Source organism: Ursus americanus, chromosome 9 (assembly GCF_024610735.1).
Source record: "Ursus americanus isolate L20-20 chromosome 9, mUrsAme1.1.p, whole genome shotgun sequence".
NCBI classification, from domain to species: Eukaryota; Metazoa; Chordata; class Mammalia; order Carnivora; family Ursidae; genus Ursus; species Ursus americanus.
In genome coordinates, this window is record NC_142135.1 from 69,934,521 (window position 1) to 69,958,092 (window position 23,572).

The window sequence follows — 23,572 nt, forward strand, 5'->3', positions numbered from 1 at the left end:
GAACCCTAAAGTAAACTATGGACTTTGAGTGGTAATAACATGTCAGTGTATGTTAATCAATTGTAACAAACGTACCACACAGATGAGAATAATAACAGTGTGGGAGGATGTGCTATGTGTATGTGCTGGGGGAGGGAGAATTAAGATGGAAAGTCTTTGTACCTTCCACTCAATTTTGCTGTGAACCTAAAACTGCTTTAAAAAATATAATGTATTGGGGCACCTGGATGATGCAGTCGGTTAAGTGCCTGACTCAGTTTCACCTCAGGTCATGAATGACCTCAGGGTCATGAGAGCCCAAGTCAGGCTCTGCACTCAGTGTATAGTCTGCTTAAGATTCTCTCTCCCTCTCCCCTGCTCATTCTCCTCTCTAAAATAAAAAAATAATAAAATGTATTAATTTTTAAAAATTGTTCCTTTTTACATTATTTTCTGTTCTTTTACTCATTGCTTTTTTCTTACCCAAGGAATACTGAAGTGAGAATATATATAGAAAGCTAATAATTATATATTTATGTAATCTATAATAAAAATAAAACAGAAGATGGTACATCAAGGGCTTAACGACTATATGCCATTAAATGTAGCATTATTTCAGACTCATGTGAAATCTCAAACTATAAAAAAAAAAAAAAAAAAAAAAAAAAAAAGGAATGAGGCTCCCCAAGGATTACTCAGTTACTGCCAGAGCATGTGGAGCCATGCTCACTGTCTTAGGAGACTATAAGCACTGGGTCTCTGTTACATCACTGCTTCTTAAAAGCTTACTTTATATAGGCATAACCACCACAGACTACTGTTAAGGATTCACAATGGATAGAGATTCAGGGATTTTATGCTGCTGAAAGCAACAGCCTAATGGCTTTTGTAAAATAGTTTACAAAATATGAACTGCCAGTTCACTGCTGCAAATTTAGCTTTGCTGTGGTGTAACAAGGGCAGAAGATTAGAAATAAATGCTACCTGTGCAAGGACATCTCAAGAACAAAAATAAACTTAAATACCTCTATCAGAGAAAAGGAAACAACAGCAACAAGAAAAACCAGCCCAAGACTGTAGTGGCTAAGGCAGGAATATTTTCAAATAAAGAAAGAATGAAAACTCATGTTCCCCCCTTCTTACTCATGGTTACATCTCCAAGCAGCTAACTTCCTGCTCAGAACATAAAAGGTCTTCTAATGGAAATATCTATATAATTTGCTTTTCCTTAAAGAGGTCAGTGTGATGTGTTTGTAGACCTATTCTCCAAACATTTGTCAATATCAACTTTCCTTTTCCTGTTTCAAAAACCAAAAACCTCTGCTCAAAGTCAACTATGGTTAGAGTTCAAATTCTTTTTTTTTTTTTTTAAGATTTTATTTATTTACTTGAGAGCGAGAGAGAGGTGTGTGTGCGCGCGCGCGCGCGCGCACACACACACACACACACACACACACACACACACACACACACAAGTGGGGGGAGGGGCAAAGGGAGAGTGAGAAGCAGACTCCCGGCTCAACTAGGGAGTCCCATGTGGGGCTCGATCCTAGGACCCTGAGATCAACACCTGAGCCGAAGGCAGATGCTTAACAGTTCAATTCTATAAAAACTAACAAAAAAGAATGAAAACAGATTAGTCATTCTTCCACATCCGTATGCAAATCATTTACTGCTCTGATGTTGTATTAATGGCTTGTTATTCTTGAAGGTTACATATTTCAGATAAAAGCTTTTTAAAAACTAAGTATGCTTGTTCAGATGAACTGTGCAGAAATAAAAACCCAATGAGAAAAATACTGACAAAATACTGCAGAAAGAATACAGCATTTAAGGTTACCGAATAAACCTCTTAAAATTGAAGCATCAAAGACTTTAGCAGCTGAACAGAAATCAGAGATTTTATAAGCCACATTTTAATATCCTCAGTAGATATATGATGGAATATATGTGTTCATGATCTCCCCCCATATTTACCCAATTATTGCTACAGATAACAATTTCAGCCATACAGCTGCCACTATTATTGCTGGGGGTTTTCACCCTAGAAAAGCCAACATTTTGCCTAAAAGACACTCTTATCCTTGACGTTGCTTAAGACTTATCACAAGTTTGTAATAAATTTTTATGCCCATTAAATACTTATTAAGAAGTAAATCTTACTTAGCGTAAACTGGGGCCAAGGCCCAAGTAAAAGGATTCTCAGGGTAAGAAGCTTTGAAGTACTACAAATTATCCCCAGCTAAACAGAATAAAAACTTAGAAAACAGCAAGACTTGACCCTTATTTCCAAGCTTTCTTAAACAGAAGCATCTATTTTCAAAGTTAATACCTGAAGGACTACAAAGAACTTTGGACTTCATGAAATTAGAAATACTATAATATCTAACATTTAGACATTTAGAAGATAAACACATGAAATGTCTGCCACTTCCATCTAAAAGGAAATAAATCACTTTGCTTTCATTGTGCTTTTACACTACTTCAAACAGAATTCACCATTTCTGTAATTTTTAACTTCAAAGTAAAGGCAAAGAATTATTTTTAAAGATAGGTCCTATCCAAAGTACATACTAACTTTAAACAAAACTATGACCATCTAAAGAGTTGAAGTGTATTTTATCAACTTAAGTATATGATATTTAATTTAAATTTTAATCTTAAAAACAAGCTATGTTGAAAGAGTTTAAGTACAGTTTTAAAGAAATAATATCCCATGTCCATTAATTCACAGTGAAATGAAAAAGAATTGGTAGCTTTTCTGTAACTTTTTAGTCTATAATCAACAAACTGAAAAATGTGTAAGTGTAAAAATGAATACATCTGCTATTTAAGTTCTTTGTTTCACTTCACCTGTAAATAGAATAGATGACACTGTATATATTAGACAAAATTACACAAACAACTTGAACATACCTGAATAACTTTGTCTACCTTCAGGTCTTCAAGAGATGGGTACAGAGACATTTTTGCAGGATTTTTCTAAAGAAAAAATTAAAAAAAATTCTGTAATTCAAATTTCATTGAAATTTAATTTTTTTTAAAGATTTTATTTATTTGTCAGAGAGCGTGCATGCACACAGATACAGACAGAGCAGCAGGCAGAGGGAGAAGCAGGCTCCCTGCTGAGCAAGGAGCCCAATGCAGAACTCAATACCAGGACCCTGAGATCATGACCTGAGCCAAAGGCAGATGCATAACCAACTGAGCCACCCAGGCATCCCTGAAATTTAAGTAGTATATATAAACCAGCGATACATATAAACTTCTATAAATTTTCAACACAATAAGGAATGTTTAATATTGCAAAACACATGGAAAAATATGAACATCTAGCCTACACTAAAAACTTATTACTGTTTACCAAACTACTTCTCCCTCCCTTACTACTACTATCAAACTATATCCACTGCAGATCAAATTTCCCTTCAAAGTCCCTTCATTTCAAAAGTTTAAAAAATCAAATAGAGTGGTTATGTGACTTACCTAGCTTACACAAGTGCTTAGAAAATGAGCAAGAATTATATCTGAACAAAAAACTACAAGAGCTCCTATACAGTATCTATGAAATCTCTATCACTAGGGAAAAAAAATACATATATATATTTATATAGGCACACATATATTCTTATAGATGTACTTAGAAAAAATACATACTAATTGTTAACAATTTTATCTTTAGAAGACGTAAATGATACAGATACTAAAGGACTGAGGAATAAGATGGAAATTATTATGTTTTAAACATTTCTATACTGTTCAATGTTTTTAATGACCATTGCTTTTTGTAATAATTTATTTTTAAAGATTTTATTTATTCATTTGATGGACAGCGAGAGAGGAAACACAAGCAGGGGGAGTGGGAGAGGGAGAAGCAGGCTTCCCTGCAGGAGCCCGATGTGGGGCTCGATCCCAGGACCCTGGGATCATGACCTAAGCCAAAGGCAGACGCTTAGCCGACTGAGCCACCCAGGCACCTCTGCTTTTTGTAATAATTTAAAACAAAATTCTCTGAAAGTATCACAAAGATATGTACTTGAAAAATTTTGTTATTTTTGAGATGAGTATCTGGTACTTTCTTTAAACCCAACAAAACAGAATATATCCCGAACTGGCATAGGGTAGGTATGTCAAAGGTTCTTGAGCTGGCTATCAATTTACTACCTCCCACCTCCAAATCCACACATTACTGTGAGCTGTGAAAATGGAGCTGGGCCCTTTAAATATCGCTCTGTGGCCAGCTAGCATGAGGTTGAGCTTTGTCAGCGCAGGGAGCTGGAGATACACTGGAGAAAATGGTTTTCATTCCAGCTTCCAGTATACCACTCCAGCCAGGCTGCTGCAGTACCTGTTTCTCTAGCATCTTGCTCCTCGCAGGGAGCAGCTTCTAAAGCACCCAGTTCCCGCAGTGCACAAAACCAACACTGACCCCAGCACTCTGTCCAGCAGCTTCCCAAGCATGCTGCCACCTGCAAGGCATCGCCCCATGAGTAGCTTTCCCTGTAACACTCCCCTCATGTGCCGCAAGTTCCAAGGTGCAGCACCTTCCTATAGCTGGCCTCTACCAGCACTCCACAGGGAGAATCTCCAGTAAGTTTCGTTTTGAGAAACCAACTTCACTATCCACTGAGTAAAAGCTGCACTCTCCAACAAGGCCTGGGCTGTTAGGCATAGGAAGAGGGCAGCCTCTTCTTGGGGCACTCTAACTCAGCCCTGGGGTTAGGAGATACGTATTAAATTTGATCTTCCTGTATTCATTAAAATTCTCTTTACTTTTTACTACTTTACTTTTTACAGTTCCTGTTCCTTTAATGTTATAATTAATAATTATGTACATTAAATTTTCACTGTTCAAATTACTATATGGTTTCTGTCTCTTGGCTAGATGCTGAGTAACAGTACTTCTTAAAAAATGTATGTACTCTGGGGCACCTGGGTGGCACAGTCAGTTAAGCATCCAATTCTTGGTTTTGGCTCAGGTCACGATCTCGGGGTCTTGAGATCAAGCCCTGCATCGGGCTCTGTGCTCAGTGCAGTCTGCAGTCCCCTCCCTGCTCGTGCTCTTCCCCTCCCTTTCACTCTCTCAAAAATAAACAAAATGTTTTAAAAAAAATGGCCTGATACAGTTTTTAAGGGGGAAATAAGGCTTGTATTTGTGAATAAAATGCAAATTCATGAGAAAGCACAATAAGAAATGGTTTAATTCTATTAATCCAGGGAAACAAAATGGAGCACCTTTTCTGTGTCTCAAAAAATCATTAAGCTTCCCACTTAAACACGTTTTATTTACATTTCCAACCATTTTATCAATATCCATAAAATCATTTTAAATTCACTAGTACAAATGTTGACTTTTAATCTAGTACTATTATTATTTTTGGTTTCCACTTTTAGTTCTGTCACTGGCCACCTACAAGATCCCCTTTTCCTCATAAAAAAGGAACTGGATGAGTGGTAAATTTCAAAACTCAGTGAGCAGTTTTCTCAAATATTTTCCTCATAGAAGCTTTTCCTTAAACAAATATTAACCTAAGTTGTCTGAACAACTCTTAGGTCACTCATTCCCCAGAAGTTACTTCATACTCACAAATACTCAAACTCAATCCCAGAAATAAAATGGGCTTCTCATGCTTTAAATAACAAATATCACCCCACCTTATGCTTTTTTAAAAATTTAGTTTCAAGTTTGCTCTAAGTGTGTAACCTTAATCAACTCATCACTCTCCTAAAATACAAAGAATTCCTCAATGATTTTACTTCACAAACTATTTTCGTGGCCTCATTTCACGTAATTTCTTTCTAAGCATTACAACATTCTAGCCGCAAACTACTTGCTATTTCCCACCCTGGTTGAGTTCTTCTGTGTCCCATATCTTTGCAAAAGCTGCTTCCTCTTCCCAGAATGTCCTTCAAGGACTTCTCTATCAAAATCCCAGTCAAGAGCCACTTCTGTGAGGATAGCTTTGATGACGTCAGTCTAACACCGTTTCCCTCACTTCAGAAGTTTCACTCTGCCTTATGTTATACAGTTAGTTTATGTTTCGCTCTGCTCTTGAGAGCAAGGCCTTTAATTTCTTATTTATCTAGCATGATTCCTTATCCTAAAAGAAATCAAATGTTTATTAAAGTTTGACCAATATTGTCAAAAGCAGTAACAAAATATTTTCAAACATTCATTGAAAAGTTCAAATTTTCTTATCTTTCAAGTCTACAACTTTGAACACAAACTGTTCATAGTTTTCAGGGAGAATAATAAATTCTTGTATTATTTTTCTGAAGGATTCCATTAACTTGTATGAGTTAACCTTTGATCTAATGTCAAAAATAATTAGCCCTTTTTGAAGAACTACCAAGCTACCTTTGAAAAATCCTTTCACGTATGGATGGAATTTCAAAATGACCAAGAATGAGATTTAAGGGGATTGTGAATATAATTCTATTACATCGGTATGTGAATTCTCGTTTTATTTTCACTTAAAATTCTTCTCACATGCTATTATTGTACTGACTACAGAATTTTATTTCTAGGCCTTTCCTTCAGCTGACTAAGAATCAATCACAAGATTCCACTGACCCTGAGGATTAGTAGGCAAAACATCTTGCCATCTATTCTACCACAGTATGAGCACAACATTCCTAACAGCTTTGTTTCACTGGTCTAGTTCCTGGAAAAAACTGGTCTCTCCACTTACCCCTAGACCAGGTTTGGCCCACTGTAAACTCTTTGCAACCTCATTGACTCTCAACTATCTCCATGAGTAACGAAAGGCCCCTGTACCCACTGCATCCCTAGATTTAGAAAATAACCCCCAAGTTAGTTTCTACTAAGAGGTTTCTCAGAACTTGGAATAGTTACAGGGTTCCTTTAGAACATCTAAAAATAAAAAATACCTGACTATTCTGCCTCAGTATCAACTTTCCCATTTGACTCTCTATCTCCAAGGCAATGTCATGGTAGCTTCCTTGAAGTCTTTATGTGTGTACAGACTAAAGGTTTCCGTAACTCAGGTACCATATGTAATATTTTGGGACATCTAGTTAATTTGCTTTCTAACTGCAATACCCAGGTTAATGAGGTAGGAAACATACTAGTAAGGTTTTCCAGATAATATGACCTAGAATGGCAATACAGATCATTTTCTGAGTTGCTGACCTCACTCCCTCAATCAAACCAACTACTACAACCGGTCTCCGCTTTTAAAATGATGAGTGATTAAGTTAAAATGGCATTTGTTTATTTAATCCCAGCTGTTAAAAAAACCCATAGGATAATGAAAATATGAGACTGCAGATTCAGTGATCTTAAACTGCAGTTACAACACATCTGGTACTCTAGGAAGCTGCTGCCCAGAAGATACTCCTTGATTGCCTGGCTGTAGTGGCCAGCAAGGCTTAAATTCATCAATCCCTTAAGACTGTAACAAACAGAAACAGTTGTTAACAGGCAACCTTCAACAGGGCACAAGGCAGAGACAACAGACTGAAATAAATACCACCCCCCTCCAAATCTTTCTATGAAAGAAGTCAATTAGCTTATCTTCATTGCTGTGCCTGAGGGACAGGCTTCTAATTAAACACACATCTAAGAGCTGACTATAATTCTCTCCAGAGACTGGGAAGGCTAGTGAGTGCCATCTTTGCACTCTCCCTCTGCCCCATACCAGGTCACTGGTGTCTCCAAGAAAGAAGCTAGTATACAGGCCTGGCACACAGGCTGCTGCCCACAGGGCACATCCCCAGATAAACAGGCTTTGGTAGCCAGGAAGCCTGTATTCCCAAATTCAACAGGACTATAATAACAACAACGAACGAAAAAAGTGAACTGGCTATCACCCTAGGGCACAACACAGAATGAGCAGACAGAAATCTTCCCCTGAAAGAAGTATTTTGCATACTTTAAAAGCTGCTGCCTGAAGGTCGAGCTTCCAATCAGCCTGAACCTAGGTGCTGACTGAGATACTCCCTTTTGGAACACTGACAGATCTTGGCACACCCTCAACTACTAGGAGCAACTAAGAATAAAGTAGGCTGCTTGGACAATTAAAAAGTTATGAGAGATAACTGAGAACTGAGTTAAATGATGAGGTCCATCTCTTAAGTGAGGTGTGTCACTCAAGACCAAGAGAGATGGTTTTTTAATCTAAACACTGAAATCAATAGAAAATCAAGGAAAACAGAGAAACAAAGGAATATTCCAAGTAAGAGAACAAGACAAAACCTGAGTAAAAAACCTTAATGAAATGGAGATAAACGATTCACCTGACAACAGAGTTCAAAATAACCTTCATACAGATGCTCACCTAGCTCAGGAGAACAACGGGTGAAAAAAGTGAAAATTCCAAAAGAAAATAAATGAAAGTACCAAGTAGAAGTCACAGAGCTGAAAAAATACAATAATGTAACTGAAAATACAACAGAGCGGTTCAACAACAGGTTAAATAAAGTAGAACATATAGAATCAGTGAATTCAAGGACTGAGTAATAGAACTATCCAATTCGAGCAACAAAATACGGGGGGGAGGGGGGCGGGAGGAAGACAGAGTAAGAGACTAACAGGACATCAAATAAACCAACACTCCCATTATAAAGGTCCCAGAAGACGACGGAAAGAGGCAGAAGAAAACTTATTTGACAAAACAATGGCTAAAAACTTCCCCAAGCTGGGAAAGGAAACAGATATACAGATCCAGGAACTTCAAAAAGTTCCAAATAACATGAATCCAAAGTGACCCACATCAAAATACATTATAAATAAATGTCAAAAATTTATTTTTTTAAAAGATTTTATTTATTTATCAGAGAGAGAGAGACAGCCAGAGAGAGCAGGAACACAAGCAGGGGGAGTGGGAGAGGAAAACGTAGGCTCCCAGTGGAGCAGGGAGCCCGATGTGGGGCTTGATCCCAGGACCCTGGGATCACGCCCTGACCTGAAGGCAGACGCTTAACGACTAAGCTACCCATGTGCCCCAAATGTCAAAAATTAAAAAAAAAAAAAAAAAAAAACAGAGAGAGAGAGAGGGAATCTTAAAAGCAGGAGGAGAAAAACAGGTTATGTACAAGGGAACCTCTGTAAGACTATAAGCACATTTTTCAGCAGAAACTTTGCAGGCCAAAAGGAGTGCCATAATATAAAGAAAAAAACTGCCACCAAGCATACTCTACTCAGTAAAACTGTCCTTCAGAACTGAAGGAGCAATAGCAAGTTTTCCAGACAAGCAAAAGCTAATGGAGTTCATCACCACTAGATGTGTCTTACAAAACCAAAGGGAGGGGAGCATGGGTAGCTCAGTCATTAAGCATCTGCCTTCAGCTCAGGGCGTGATCCCAGAGCCCTGGTATATATAGCCCCACATCGGGCTCCCTGCTCTGCTGGGAAGCCTGCTTCTTCCTCTCTCACTCCCCCTGCTTGTGTTCCCTCTCTCGCTGGCTGTCTCTCTGTCAAATAAATAAATAAAATCTTAAAAAAAAAAAAAGAAAGAAAGAAAAGAAAAGAAAAGGAAAAGAAACCAAAGGGAGCTAATTACAGAAAAATATAAGAAAATATGAATCTCACTGTTAAAAATAAATACATTGCAAAATTCAGAATACTCTAGTGCCATAAAGATGCAATCATTTGCAAAACTAGTATGAATGCTAAAAAACAAAAATAAAAATAACTGTAAGTACAGTAATTTGCTGAAGAATACACAGAAAATAAAGTAAATTATGAAATCAAAAACATAAAAGATGGGGGGGAATGTAGAGATGAGGAGGCTCACTCTTGCCACTTTCACTCAACACAGTATTGGAAGTCCTAGCCAGAGTAATTAAGTAAGAAAAAAAAGGCATCAAAATTGGAAAGAAAGAAGTTAAACTGTCTCTATGTGTGGGTGATACATTATGTATAGAACACCTAAAGACTTCATCAAAAAACTGTCTGAACTAATAAACAAGTCCAGTAGAGTTGCAGGATAAAAAAAATCAATATACAAAAATCACCTGCTTCTATACGCTAATAAGCTAAAAGAGAAATTAAGAAAACAATTCCATTTACAAATGCATCAAAAAAATAAGGTATTTAGAAATAAATTTAATCAAAGAGGCAAAAGACCTGTAAACTGAAACCATAAGGATGAAAAAAACTGAAGACAATACAAATAAAGACAAAATATTCTGTGCTCACAGAGGAATTAATATTGTTAAAATGTCCATATTTCTCAAAGCAATCTACAAATTTAATACAATCTCTATAAAACTTCCAATAGCATTTTCGAAGGACTAGAATATAAAATCCTAAAATATGTATGGAACCACAAAAGACTCCAAACAGCCAAAGCAATCTTGAAAGAAAAACAAGCTAGAGGCGGCACACTTCCAGATTTTAAATTATCTTTCAAAGCTGTAGTAATCAAAAGGGTATGCTATTGGTATAAAAAAAAGGCACACAGTTCAATGGAACAGAAAAGAGAGCCCAGAAATAAACCCACACATGTGTGGTCAATTAACTTACGACAAGGAAGCCAGGAATATACAATGAAGAAAACAGAGTCTCTTTAATGAATGGTGGGGAAAACTGGACACACACATACAAAACAATGAAACTGGACCAATATCTTATATCATACACAAAAATCAACTCAAAATGGATTAAGGACTTGAACTTAAGGCCTTTAAAAACCCCTAGAAAAAAGATATAGATAAGCTCTTTGACATTGGTCTTGGTGATGATTTTTTTTTGGATGTAACACCAAAAGCAAATGCAACAAAAGAAAAATAAACAAGTGGGAACTATGTCAAACTAAAAAACCTCTGCAGAGCAAAGGTAACAGTCAAGAAACTAAAAAGCAACTTACAAAACAGGAGAAAATATTTCCAAGTCATATACTTGATAAGGAGTTAATATCCAAAATAAAGAGCTCCTACAACTCAAGAGAAAAATAAAATAAATAAATAAATAAATAAATAAATCTGATTCAAAAATAGAGGATTCAAATAGACATTTTCCCAAAGACATACAGATGGCAAACAAGTATATGAAAAGGTGCTCAACTAAACATCATTAATCATTAGGGAAATGCAAATTAGAACAAGAATGAGATTATCACCTCCACCAGTTAGAATGGCTATTATCAAAAGGACAAGAAGTAAATGTCGGTGAAGATATGGAGAAAAAGGAACCCTTGTACACTGGTGGGAATGTAAATTGGTGCAGCCACTGTGGAAAACAGCATAGAGGTTCCTCCAAAAATTAAAAAAAGAACCACCATATGATCCAGCAATTCCACCTTCAGGTATTATCTGAAGGAAAAAACACGAACTTAAAGATATCTGCACCTCCATGTTCCGGGCAGCACCATTTAAAATAGCCAAGACATGGAAGCAAGCTGTGTTCACAAATGGATGAACAGATTTAAAAAAAAATGTGGTATATATACACAATGGAATATTTTTCAGCCATAACAGAAGAGGAAATCTTGCCAAGAAAATGTGAGACTACACAAACACACACAATGGAGTATTTTCAAGCCATTAAAAAAAACAAAACAAAAAAGGATACCTTGCTATTTGTGACAACATGGACAGACCCTAGGGTATTATGCTATGTGAAATAAGTCAAAGAGAATAACCATATGACCTCATTTATATGTGGAATCTAAACAACAACAAAAAAAACCTCATGGATACAGAGAACAGATGGGTGGTTCCCAGAGGTCGGAGGGAGGTGGGAAGGGAAAGGGATGGGCAAAATGGGCGAAGGGGGTCAAAAGGCACAAACTTCCACTTATAAAATAAGTCCTGAAGATGTAATGTACAGGCTGATGACTAGAGTTAATAATGCTGTCCTGTATATTTGAAAGTTGCTAAGAGAGTAAATCTTAGAAATTCTTACCACAAGGGAAAAAAACATGTGTGGTGATGGGTATTAACCAGACTTACTGAGATCATTTCACATTATGCACAGAGAATCATTACGTTGTACATCTAAAACTAATCCACTATAGCTCTATTACATTTGAATTTTTAAACATTTAAAAAATTAAAAAATATGAGGGGGGGGCGGAAAGCCAAGTCTTAGTCTCAGCTCTACCACCAACGTAAAGTTTCTTTCCAGGGTTTCAACTTAATGTATGATACAGTAAACCAACAAAGTATCTTTTCTGTAAGACAAAAAATTTAGAACACATTTTTCTTTAAATATTTGCCACTACATGCTATGTTCCTGGAACTCTTCAACAGCAAAGGGCTTGAACGTTCTAGTACCATAAATTATTTTCAGAGGAAGGCAGCATATCAAACTATTCCCTTATTTCAACATATAAGTAGCCTAATTAGTTTCAATAATGCAGTACAAAACTTTTTTAATTAGCACAAGAACCAACAAATGAACATCAGGAACCTAAAGTACCCCTTAATCAGAAAGGGACACATTCCAAGACCCTTAATGGATATCTGAATTAGTGACAGCAACTGAAGCTATATGTACTATGCTTTTTCCTATACATACAGAACTATGATAAAGTTTAAAATACAGCTAGGCACAGTAAGAAATTAGTAACAATAAAACAACATACTGCAAAAGTTACATGAATGTGCTCTCCCTCTCTAAGCATCTTACTGTACTGTACCTGCCCTTCTTGTGATGATGTTAGACGATAAAATGATGAGATGAAGTGAGGTGAATGACATAGGCATTGTGACCTAGTGTTAGGCTACTACAGCTTCCAGACCACAGCTGACCATGCAGATGGGGGGGGGGGGGGACGACTACTATACTACCATATGATAGCAAATTAAAAACCATCTTAAGGTCCTAAAACAGCATTTCTTCAAATTTAAAGTCCATAAGGATAAATCAGAAATGTTAATAAAGATTCCAGAGTCCTAGCCCAGAAACTGAAACTCGACGTTAAGTGCAGACTAGGGTTCAGAAATCTGCCCTCAACCCTTTGTATTCCAACAGGGTCCAATGGACTCAATTTTAATTTTAGAGTTCCTTTTCTCAGCAGTTCTATTTAGTGACTTTTATTCTTTCTTAGAGAGCTTCCAAAGGAAAAAGGAGAAAGAAAAATCTTTAAATATAGTAAAATCACTCTATCTTTTAAATATCATAAGTGTTCAACTGAACTTTTTTATAAATCTAAGGTCTATTATGGTATTTTAGTGAACTTGTTTTCCTCTATCTTGAAACGCCCATTTCATCAATCCAGAAATTAGTACATCAGAATTCATCAGTTATTGGCAACTATGCTAAAAAACTAAAAATAACAAAAAATAAGATCACCTAGAATGATGCAATACTGAAATAATTGCATTCTTTCATCCTTCAGTTTGTATTGCCCAGAGTACTGCTTCCTCTTTCAAGAACAAACTCTGAAGACATTATCTGTAGCTTGTTTTCTAAAAAAGTTTCCTTGAGCACTTGGAATTTTTCATTTTTCACCCATGATGGCAGAGAAAAGGAAACAGGAGGAAAACATTTATTAGACAAATCAGAAGACATGTAGCTATACCCTAGACTCTTATGATAATGAGGAAATTGATTATATAAGCAAATCACAGACCATGCATTTTCAGACCATGATATCCTAACTGAAATATTTCAAATTTAAAAGTAAGCAATATATTTGTAGTTAATAAAAGAAATAAAACTTTTCAGTCATTCAAAAGAACTTTACCATGCAATATTTTGAAACAAGTCCCTTGATCCTGTTTTACTGTTACCATCTTATATTCTTTCATATTTGTAGACCAAAATTTACTTGATATAGCTTTTAAGTGGCCAAATGAAGGTTGGCCTTTAAACAAATATGACTGGAAAGAAACAGTAATATAGTGAAATTTTTAAAAACTTATCACATTGATTATTCTAATTGGTGTTTATAATATAAGGTATAAATAAAAATTCTCTACAAATACAGAAGAAGATGGTCATCCTCTCAATAAAATCACGGACCATTACAATTTGCAGTACTGCATTTTGACAATGCAAGTACAAAAATTACCAGATGGTAACAACAGAATTAGAGATGTATTTGAGATGTAGAATCAGTACTGTATTTTGAAAACCAAGTTCATGAAGGAGAACCACAAGTAATGATAAGCTGTAACAGAAACATATTTGAAACCTGGGAACAATACATGTGCTAATTTCACTTATGACAACTGATGAGCAATTAGTTGTACTCAAAAAGATGCTGCCCATTTCAGCTACATATACTTTCAAATCCAGGAAAATTCAGAATAAAAACATGGGTTTTTTGGCATGCCAGGATCCAATGCTTAATTTCAGCTCAGGACATGATCTCAGAGTCATGATATTGAGCCCTGCATTAGGCTCCGTGCTGAGTGCAGAGTCTGCTTGAGATATCCTCTCTCCCTCGCCCTCTGCTCCTCCCCCACTCTCTCTAAATAAATAAAATCTTTAAAAACAGAAAAACAACAAAAACTCATGGGTTTCTTGTGTTCCAGTTATTAAAATTGTATTTCTGGTAAAACTGTGCTTCAACTGACCCTTTTACCTTCACTTGTGCAAATTTTTCTGAAGATAAACTAAAATATAAAAAATAAAAGAAGTGTCCATTGGGCTCAGACAGTAAACGGTGATGACCAAGTTTTATAATACACTAAGGAATAAAAAGCATTCTAGACAGTTCATAAATGATATCAATGAACTCACTTTGATAAGGTCATAACCGTCATCTAGAGCAATGGTTCTCAAACTTGGCTAATCATCAGATCAGAATTACTTGGGCAGTAGTTAAAAATAGCTTCCTAGGCTGACACAGATTTCATGGAAGGACTTAGGAACTCTTCTTTTTAATAATTATCCAGGGAGATTCTCATAAGCCATTGTGAAATGTGGTCATATAAATCTGTTAAGGAGAAGATTTTCCTCATACCTATAGGGTTCCATTTCTGACCGATTGGACTAGTAAAAATCCAAAGTTTGACAACACTCTCTGATAGTAAGGTTTTGAGAAACACTCATACATTACTCATGGAAGTGTACAATTTCCATACGGAGTAAGTTTGCAGTATCTTATCAAAATTATAAATGCAGATACCCTCCAACCCTGCAATCCAGGTCTTCAGTCCACAAATATACTTGCACATAAAAAGTGACATATTTAAAATCTTATTCACTGAAGCACCAACTGCAATAGCAAAAGACTTCAAACAAAGAAGAAAGTTCTATATACAATATTGAAAGGGATCTAAAATATCATTACCTGGAAAAACAAAGGGTGCTTTAGAGCAATATATAAACATGCTAACATTTGTGTTACAAGGAAGAGGGAGCTTAAAGATCTAGAAAAAGAAGTACAAACTAAACCTAAAGCTAGCAGAAAGAAATCATAAAGATTAGAATAGAGATAATAAACTAGAAAATAGAAAAAAAAACAAAAAAAATCAATGAAACCAAAAGTTGGTTCTTTGAAAAAAAACCAACAAAATTGACAAACCCTTTGCAAGACACAAACACATAAAAAGAAAATTCAAAATACTAAAGTGAGAAAATGGGAATATTCACATTGATTCTACAGAAATAAATTGAAAGCACTCTGAATGATTGTACACCAAAATACTGGATAACTCAGATGAAATGGACAAATTCCAAGAAACATTAAGCCTACCCAGAATAAATCACAAATATATTAAAAATCTGAATACACCTGTAACTAGTGAGAAGACTGAATCAATAATCAAAAATCTCCCAACAAATAAAATCCCTAAGCCTTAAGCTTCATTGGTGAATTCTACTAAACATTTAAAAAAGAATACCAATCCTTCTCAAAATTTGGCAAAAGTTGAAGGGAACACTTCCTAACTCATTCTATGAGGACAGCATTAACCTGATATCAAAGCCAGTCACTCCACAAAAGAAAATTACAGACCAACATCCCTTATGAACACTGCAAAAATCCTCAAAATACTAGCAAATGGAATTCAACAGCACACTGAAGGATTATACACCTTTCAACAAGTGGGATTTATTCCTGGAATACCATGGTTCAACATACAAAAAAACTAATCAGTATAATAGGTCTCATGAACAAAATGAAGGGTAAAAAACAAAAACAAAACACATGATCATCTCAATGGATGCAGAAAAAACATTAAATTTAACACCATTTTATGATTAAAAAAACAAAAACATTGAACAAAACAGAAACAGAAGAAAATTACATCTACTTAATAAGAGCCACATACGCAAAACTCACACCAAACATAACACCCAATGGTGAAAGACTGATTGTTTCTCCTCTAAGATCAGGAACAAGGCAAGGAAACCCACTTCTACCATTTCTATTCAATATAGTACTGGAAGTTCTAGCCAGAGGAATTAGGCAAAAATAAGAAATAACAAGCATCCAAATTGGGTAAGTATAATGATCGTGCAGATTATTTGATTTATATATCTAGGGTTTAGAAAAATATAAAGACTCCACAAAAAAAGTTGTTAGAACTAATAAATTCAGCAACATAGGGTACAGTCAGTGGATTTCTATACACGAAAAAGGAACAATCTGAATATTGTTATGGTCTTACAATAGCATCAAAAATAATACTTAGGAATTAATTAATGAATTTGTCAATTTAATCAAGCAGGTAAAAGCCTTGTACAATGAAAACTACAGGGGTACCTGTGTGGCTTAGTCAGTTAAGCATCCAATCTTGGTCTAGGTCAGGATCTCAGGGTCATGAGACTGAGCCCCAGGTCAGGCTCTGCACTCAGCAGGGAGTCTGCTTGAAATTCTCAACCTCTCCCTCCCCCTCTACCCTTCTACCCCTCTACCTGCTTCTGCTTCCACATGCACGTGCACGCTCTCTCTCCCTCTCTCTCTCTCTAAAGTAAAAAAAGAAATCTTTAAACAAAAACTACAAAACACTGCTGCAAGAAATCAAAAAGAATATATAAAATGCAGCACATCCCATGTTCATGGATTGGTAGACTTAATACTGTTAAAATGAGATCACACTGATCTCAAGATTCAATGCAATCCTTATCAGAATCACAGTAATTTTTTTCCAGGAATAGAAAAACACATCCTAAAATCCATATGAAGTTTCAAAGGACTCAAATATCCAAAACGATCCTGAAAAAGAACAAAAGTGGAAGACTCGTACTTCCTCATTTCAAAACCAACTATAAAGCTACACTAATCAAACGGTAGGGTATTAGCATAAGGCATATAGATCAATGGAAAAGAAGAGAAAACCTATAAATAAACCCTCACACATATGGTTAAATAATTTTTGACAAGAGTGCCAAGACCATTCAATGAGTAAAAGTCTTTTCAACAAATAGAGAAAATTGGACATCCACGTGCAAAAGCATGAAGGTGGACTCATACCTAACACTACAAAAATTAACTCAAAATGGGTAAAGGACCTAAACTTAAGACGTAAAACAATAAAAACTCCTAGAAGAAAACACAGGACGAAAGATTCATGACTTTGCATTTACCAGTGATTTCTTTGGACATGATACCAAAGGTACAGGTAACAAAAAAAAAAAATCTAGACACACTAGACTTCATGAAAATTTTTAATTTTTGTACATGAAAAGATAGCATCAACAGAGCAAAAAAAAGCAACCCACAGAATGGGAGAAAATATTTGCAAATCATATATCCAATAAGGGATTAACATCTAGAATATTTAGAGAACTATAAAAACTCAACAAGGAAAAAAAAACTGGCAAAGGACTTGAATAGACATTTCTCAAAAAAAGATACAAGAATGGCCATAAACACATGAAAAGATGCTCAACATCATTAATCATTACAAAAATTCAAATCATGGGGCGCCTGGGTGGCACAGCGGTTGGGCGTCTGCCTTCGGCTCAGGGCGTGATCCCAGCGTTGTAGGATCGAGCCCCACATCAGGCTCCTCCACTGTGAGCCTGCTTCTTCATCTCCCACTCCCCCTGCTGTGTTCCCTCTCTCGCTGGCTGTCTCTATCTCTGTTGAATAAATAAACAAAATCTTTAAAAAAAAATGCAAATCAGAACTAGGAGATACCACCTCACACCCATTAGGATGGCTACTATCAAAAAAAAAAAAAAAAACAAGTATTGAGGGAAAATTGGTCAGATACATGCAAAAAACTAAATCGGACCACTTCTCACACCATACACAAAAAATAAACTCAAAATGGATTAAAGACCTAAATGTGAAATCTGAAATCATAAAAAAAACCTAGAAGAGAGCACAGACAGTTATGGTTCTAACATGAGCTATAGCAACATTTTTCTAGATAAGTCTCCTGAGGCCAGAAAACCAAAACCAAAAATGAACTGTTTGGGACTACCTCAAAATAAAAGATTTCTGCACAGCAAAAGAAACAATCAACAAAACTAAAAGGCATCCTACTGAATGGGAAATCTGGGTATCTGCAGATTACACACCTGATAATGGATTAGTATCCAAAATATATAAAGCACTTAAACAACTCAAAGCCCAAAGAATAATTCAATTTAAAAGCAGACATTTCTCCAAAAAACACATTCGGATGGCCAACAGACATATGAAAAGATGCTCAACACCACTCATCGTCAGGGAAATGCAAATCAAAACCACAATGAGATATCACTTCACACCTATCAGAATGGCTAAAATCAAAAACACAAGAAAAGACAAGTGTTGGCCATGATGTGAGAAAAAGGAACCTTCCTGCACTGTTGGTGGGAATGCAAACCAGAGCAGCCACTCTAGAAAACAGGATGGACTCTCAAAAAATTAAAAATAGAACTACCCTATGATCCAGTAATTGCACTACTGGGTATTTACCCAAAAAATACAAAAACATGAATTCTAAGGGATACATGAACCCCTGTGTTTACTGCAGCATTATTTACAATGGCCAAACTATGGAGGCAGCCCAAGTGTCCATCAATAGATGAAGATGTGGGATGTATACACATACATACATACACACACACACACACACACACGAATATTATTCAGCCATAAAAAAGAATGACATCTTGCCATTTGCAACAACATGGATAAAGTTAGCAAAGTAAGTCAGAGAAAGACAAATACCATACGATTTCATTCATATGTGGAATGTGGAATTTAAAAAACAAATGAGCAAAGGGAAGAAAAAAAGAGGCAAACCAAAAAACAGACTCAACTATAGAGAACAAACTGATGGTTACCAGAAGGGAAGTAGCTGGGGGGATTGGTGAAATTGGTGATGGGGATGAAAGAATGTATTTGTCCTAATGAACAATGGGTGATACATGGTATTGTTGAATCACTATATTGTACACCCAAAACTAATATAACACTGTATGTTGACTATATTGGAATTTTTTTTTAAGTATCAATTAGCGGGGAAATGGAAAAATTGGAACCCTTATGCACTGTTGATGGGAATATAAAATGGTACAGCCACTATAGAAAACAGTATGGTGGTTCCACAAAAAAAAAAAAAAAAAAAAATTAATTACCATATGATCCATCATTCCACCTCTGGGTATACATCCAAAAGAATTAAAATCTGTGTCTAAAGAGATATTTGTACACCCATGTTCACAGCAGCAATATCCACAAAAGCTCAAATATGGAAGTAATTCAACTGTCCATCTATAAATAAATGGACAAGACCATGTGGTATACACATACAATGGAACATTATTCAGCTTTAAAATGGAAGGAACTTCTGCATCATGCTGGATGAATCTTGAAGACATTATGTTAAGTGAAATACACCAATCACAAAAAGACAAATACTGTGTGATCCCACTTATATGAGGTACTTAGTCAAAATCATAAGGTATAATGGTGGTTACAAAGGGCTGGGGGAAGGAGAGAATGGGGAGTTACTGTCTAATGGGTATAGAGTTCCCATTTTACTAGATGAAGAGTTTGTTAAGGATGGATGGTGGTAATGGTGTACAACACTGTCAATGTATATGAAATGCATCCTTAAAAATGGTTGAGATGGTAAATTTTGTTATGTGTATTTTACCACAATAAAAAAAGGAAAGAGGAAGGGGGAGAATATATGTTTGTTTGTATAGGTATCAAATAACCCTGGATGGATACCTAAGAATCATAAAAACACTGGCTCCTATAGGAAGGAAATGTGGTTGGCTGGAGGACCTTTAGAGGAAGGAGACTACACTGCACACTTTTTTTATTGCTTACATTTCGAGCCATGTTACTGCTCAAAAGGTTACTACTAGCTCCTCATAAATATACAAATAATGTTGGCAGCACTTGGAAAGAAATTAATAAATGCTAATATAACTATTACTATATACAGGACATATTTTAAAGTTGTTCAGAGGAATTTTTTTTTTTTTTAGAAAATCGTGGCATTTACTACCTTAAAAAGTACCTAAATCTGGCAAAAACAGGAAAAAAAAAATAGTTGAGTCATGTTTAATTTAAGGAATGGATTTACTGATGAGTACATTCAACTGCCAGCTATTTATAAACTCATCCTCTTCTGGTAAAGATTTTTGTATCCTTATAATGCTCAAAATAACTAAAAATTAATGTTGTCGAAGTTAAATTTGTATTATAATGGACTATTTCCTGAACATTTTAAAAGACATTCCACTTCCTTATTTTCATTCTGTGGCACAAACCACTTGATCTATACTATTTCCGTACCATTTAAAGGACAAAAATTTATAGAACTAAATTGGTAACAGAAAACATGAACAACTTTTTTTTTTTAACCGTTTGCCCTCAACCTCAAATAGAAAAGGTAAAGATTGGAAAATCTGAATTTCAATCACTTACATATACACTGAAGATAAAGCTAACAGCCTGCAGCTGTTTTCAATGTAATTTTCCTTTTTAATCAATTGTTTTTTTTTCTTTCAAATACGCAGATGTTAAGAGTTTGGTAAACCAAATGTACTTCTGAAGTAATGTACTACATAAAAAAAAAAATCACAGTAAATGCGTATGCAGGTAATATATACAGACTAGATAACCTAGAAATTCCTTTCAAAAACGGGCACATTGGAAGACTCCATGATAAAATAATTCCACTTCAGTGAAAAGGAAAACTTTCCACATCAATATGCCTTCACTTTCCCATTATTACAAGGAAATCCTGAAACGAAAACTCTGAGTCATTACATCTCAAGGGATTTTCCTTCTGCACACACCCTTCTGGAACGTTGCTCCCTTTCCTCCAACTTCTCCAGGAATAGGCGCGCAGCGAACAAACCCTCCCCACCCCCTTCCAGAAAGTCAAGGCTCGGCCCACTCAACAGACAGACACCTCCTTCCTCCTTCCAAATCCAGGGCGGTCCGATTAAGCCACCCAGGAAGGTGACTGGGTACAGTCCAAGGAACGCAGAGCACCGTGACGAGCCACAGCCAGCCGCTCTTCCTCCGCCGGTGCCGAGGGATCTCAGCCAAGAGGAACAAGAACGGCCGAGACCGACCAGAACGACGAGTCCGAGCTGAGGCGGCAGCTGACGGCGTCGCCGCGGACCGGGCCTCAGGGCTGTCCCTAACCCCGCCGACCTCCCGCCGTCCCCCCACCCCCTCGCCCCTCGCCCCCGTCCCGGGCGGGACCATGAAACCCACAGGGTCGCAGGCAGGGCGCGCTGCTGGGGCAAACTTTCGCCCTGGACCCCGCGGGGAGCCAGGAGGGGCGCGGAGACCCCTGAGGAGAGGGCGTCGCCACCGCTACCCGAAAACCGCTGAGCCCAAGACGCTCTCCGCTAGGTGCCCCGTGGCTCCCTCGCCTCTGCCCCTAGTCCCCGCACCCGGGACACGGCCTGAGCGCCCCTCTCTTCCCAGACCGCTGCTCACCTAGGCCACAAGGACCCGCTCACCGCCGTTGCCGCCGCCTCCGGTAACTGGCACGGACTTCCGAGACCCGAAGACAGAAGAGCCGCGCGCGCCCGAGGACCGCCCGCGAGGCGCGTCACGGTGCCGCCCCCGCCTTCCGCCCGCGCAGGCGCGCGGATCCCGGTCAGGTGACCCAGTCCCTATGGTAACAGGGCAGCGGGGGTGGGGGCGGGGTGAGGGGGGCGAGGCGTGGGCCACTCCTGCTAGTGCTAGGGTTGGGTAAGGTAAAGCCGCCCACCCGCTGCCAGTGGTTACGCTCCCCACCTTCTCCACCTTCCCCAGGGGTAGTGCGGGAGGGCCGTGCCACCTGCCCTCTACTGTGTTCATCTGTGTTTAAGGTCCTTTGGTTCCCATCACCTCCAATACAAAGAGAGTCCTGAGAACCTATCCTTTGGAGATTTCCTTGCCAGCCTTGAACTACCACCGCTTTACTTCTACTCTTCTCGACCCTCTCACTTTACCGCTCCACTCACAGGCTCAGAAACATTGCTTCCACTAATCCTTCTCAACTCCTTCCCTGTTACAATTTTTTTCTTTGGCTTTTTTTACTCTTTGTCCATCTGAGCGAAAGTTCATTGGCTGTTCAAGGTTATGTGTGGTACTGTACAAAAGTAATAACCCATATCCTAATGCAAACACTAAAAAACGGTATTTCTTGAGGGCTATGTTCAAAGTACTGTCCTGAGAACTTGATGTATATAGTCTTTAGTCCTTACACCAATCTATAGCATAGATACAACACCCCTGTTAGCACACAGAGAAACTGAGGCACTAAATTAGCCAAGTTTACCAAGTTACTATAGGTACCATAGTTACCAAATACCAACATAGAGTACTTGACAAAATAGCATTAACTTAGAAGCATTTAATTTCTAGCTAAGTTATTTAGTGCCACAACAATTTAATGTGGTAAAACTAATAAAAATCTGAACATGAAAGAGATGACAAGTAAACAAGATAAAAACTCTCCCTCAGAGAGTTTATGGTCTAGCTGATAAACTAGACGTTTAAAAATAATTAGACAGTAGATTGGTAAGGAAGAAATATACCTGTTTTTAATAATAAATATGTGACATGATTATGTAGAAAATCCCAAAAAAAATTAACCAAAAAAAAAAAAAACCTAAAACTGATAAGCAATTATAGCAAAGTTGTAAGATATAAGGTTAACATATACAAAAGTTACTTGCTTATATTTTCCAGGAATGAACAAATGGAATTTGAAATTAAAGACACAATACCACTCATATTAGCACCAAAAAAATGAAATACTTAGGTATAAATCTAACACAATATGTACAAAATCTATATGAGGAAAGCTATAAAATTTGGATGAAAGAAATCAAAGAAGATCCAAATAAGTGGAAAGATATTCCATGTTCATAAGTAGGAAGATTGAATATTGTCAAGATGTCAGTTCTGGGCACCTGGGTGACTCGGTTAGTTAAGCGACTGCCTTTGGCTCAGGTCATGATCCTGGTGTCCCGGGATGGAGTCCGGCACTGGTCTCCCTGCTCAGTGGGGAGTCTGCTTCTCCCTCTGATTCTCCACCCTCTTGTACTCTCAGTCTCTCTCTCTCAAATAAATAAACAAAATTTAAAAAAAAAAATGTCAGTTCTTCCCAACTTGATAGATTTGATGTAATCTCAATTAAAATCTCAGCAAGTTATTTTTTGGACATCAACAAGCTAATCCTAAAGTCTTCATGGAAAGACAAAAGTCCCAGGAGAGCCAACCAATACTGAAGAAGAGGAACAAAGTCACAGGCAGGACAGTGCCCAATA

At 37.1% G+C, this 23,572-nt stretch overlaps 1 protein-coding gene across 2 annotated transcripts in view; it reads right to left on the bottom strand.

Moving 5' to 3' along the window:
• The window catches only part of SDCBP (syndecan binding protein), a 37,580-nt gene extending 15,680 nt beyond the window's left edge, over window positions 1–21,900 (bottom strand). For both annotated transcript variants that reach the window (XM_045789053.2, XM_045789052.2), the window contains exons 1-2: window positions 21,750–21,900; window positions 2,896–2,961 (exon numbers count right to left, since the gene is read on the bottom strand). In XM_045789053.2, the coding sequence (XP_045645009.2) occupies window positions 2,896–2,946 (51 nt within the window). In that variant the 5' untranslated portion in view covers window positions 2,947–2,961; window positions 21,750–21,900. The remainder of the gene's footprint in view (window positions 1–2,895; window positions 2,962–21,749) is intronic.
• Window positions 21,901–23,572: the final 1,672 nt, after the last annotated feature.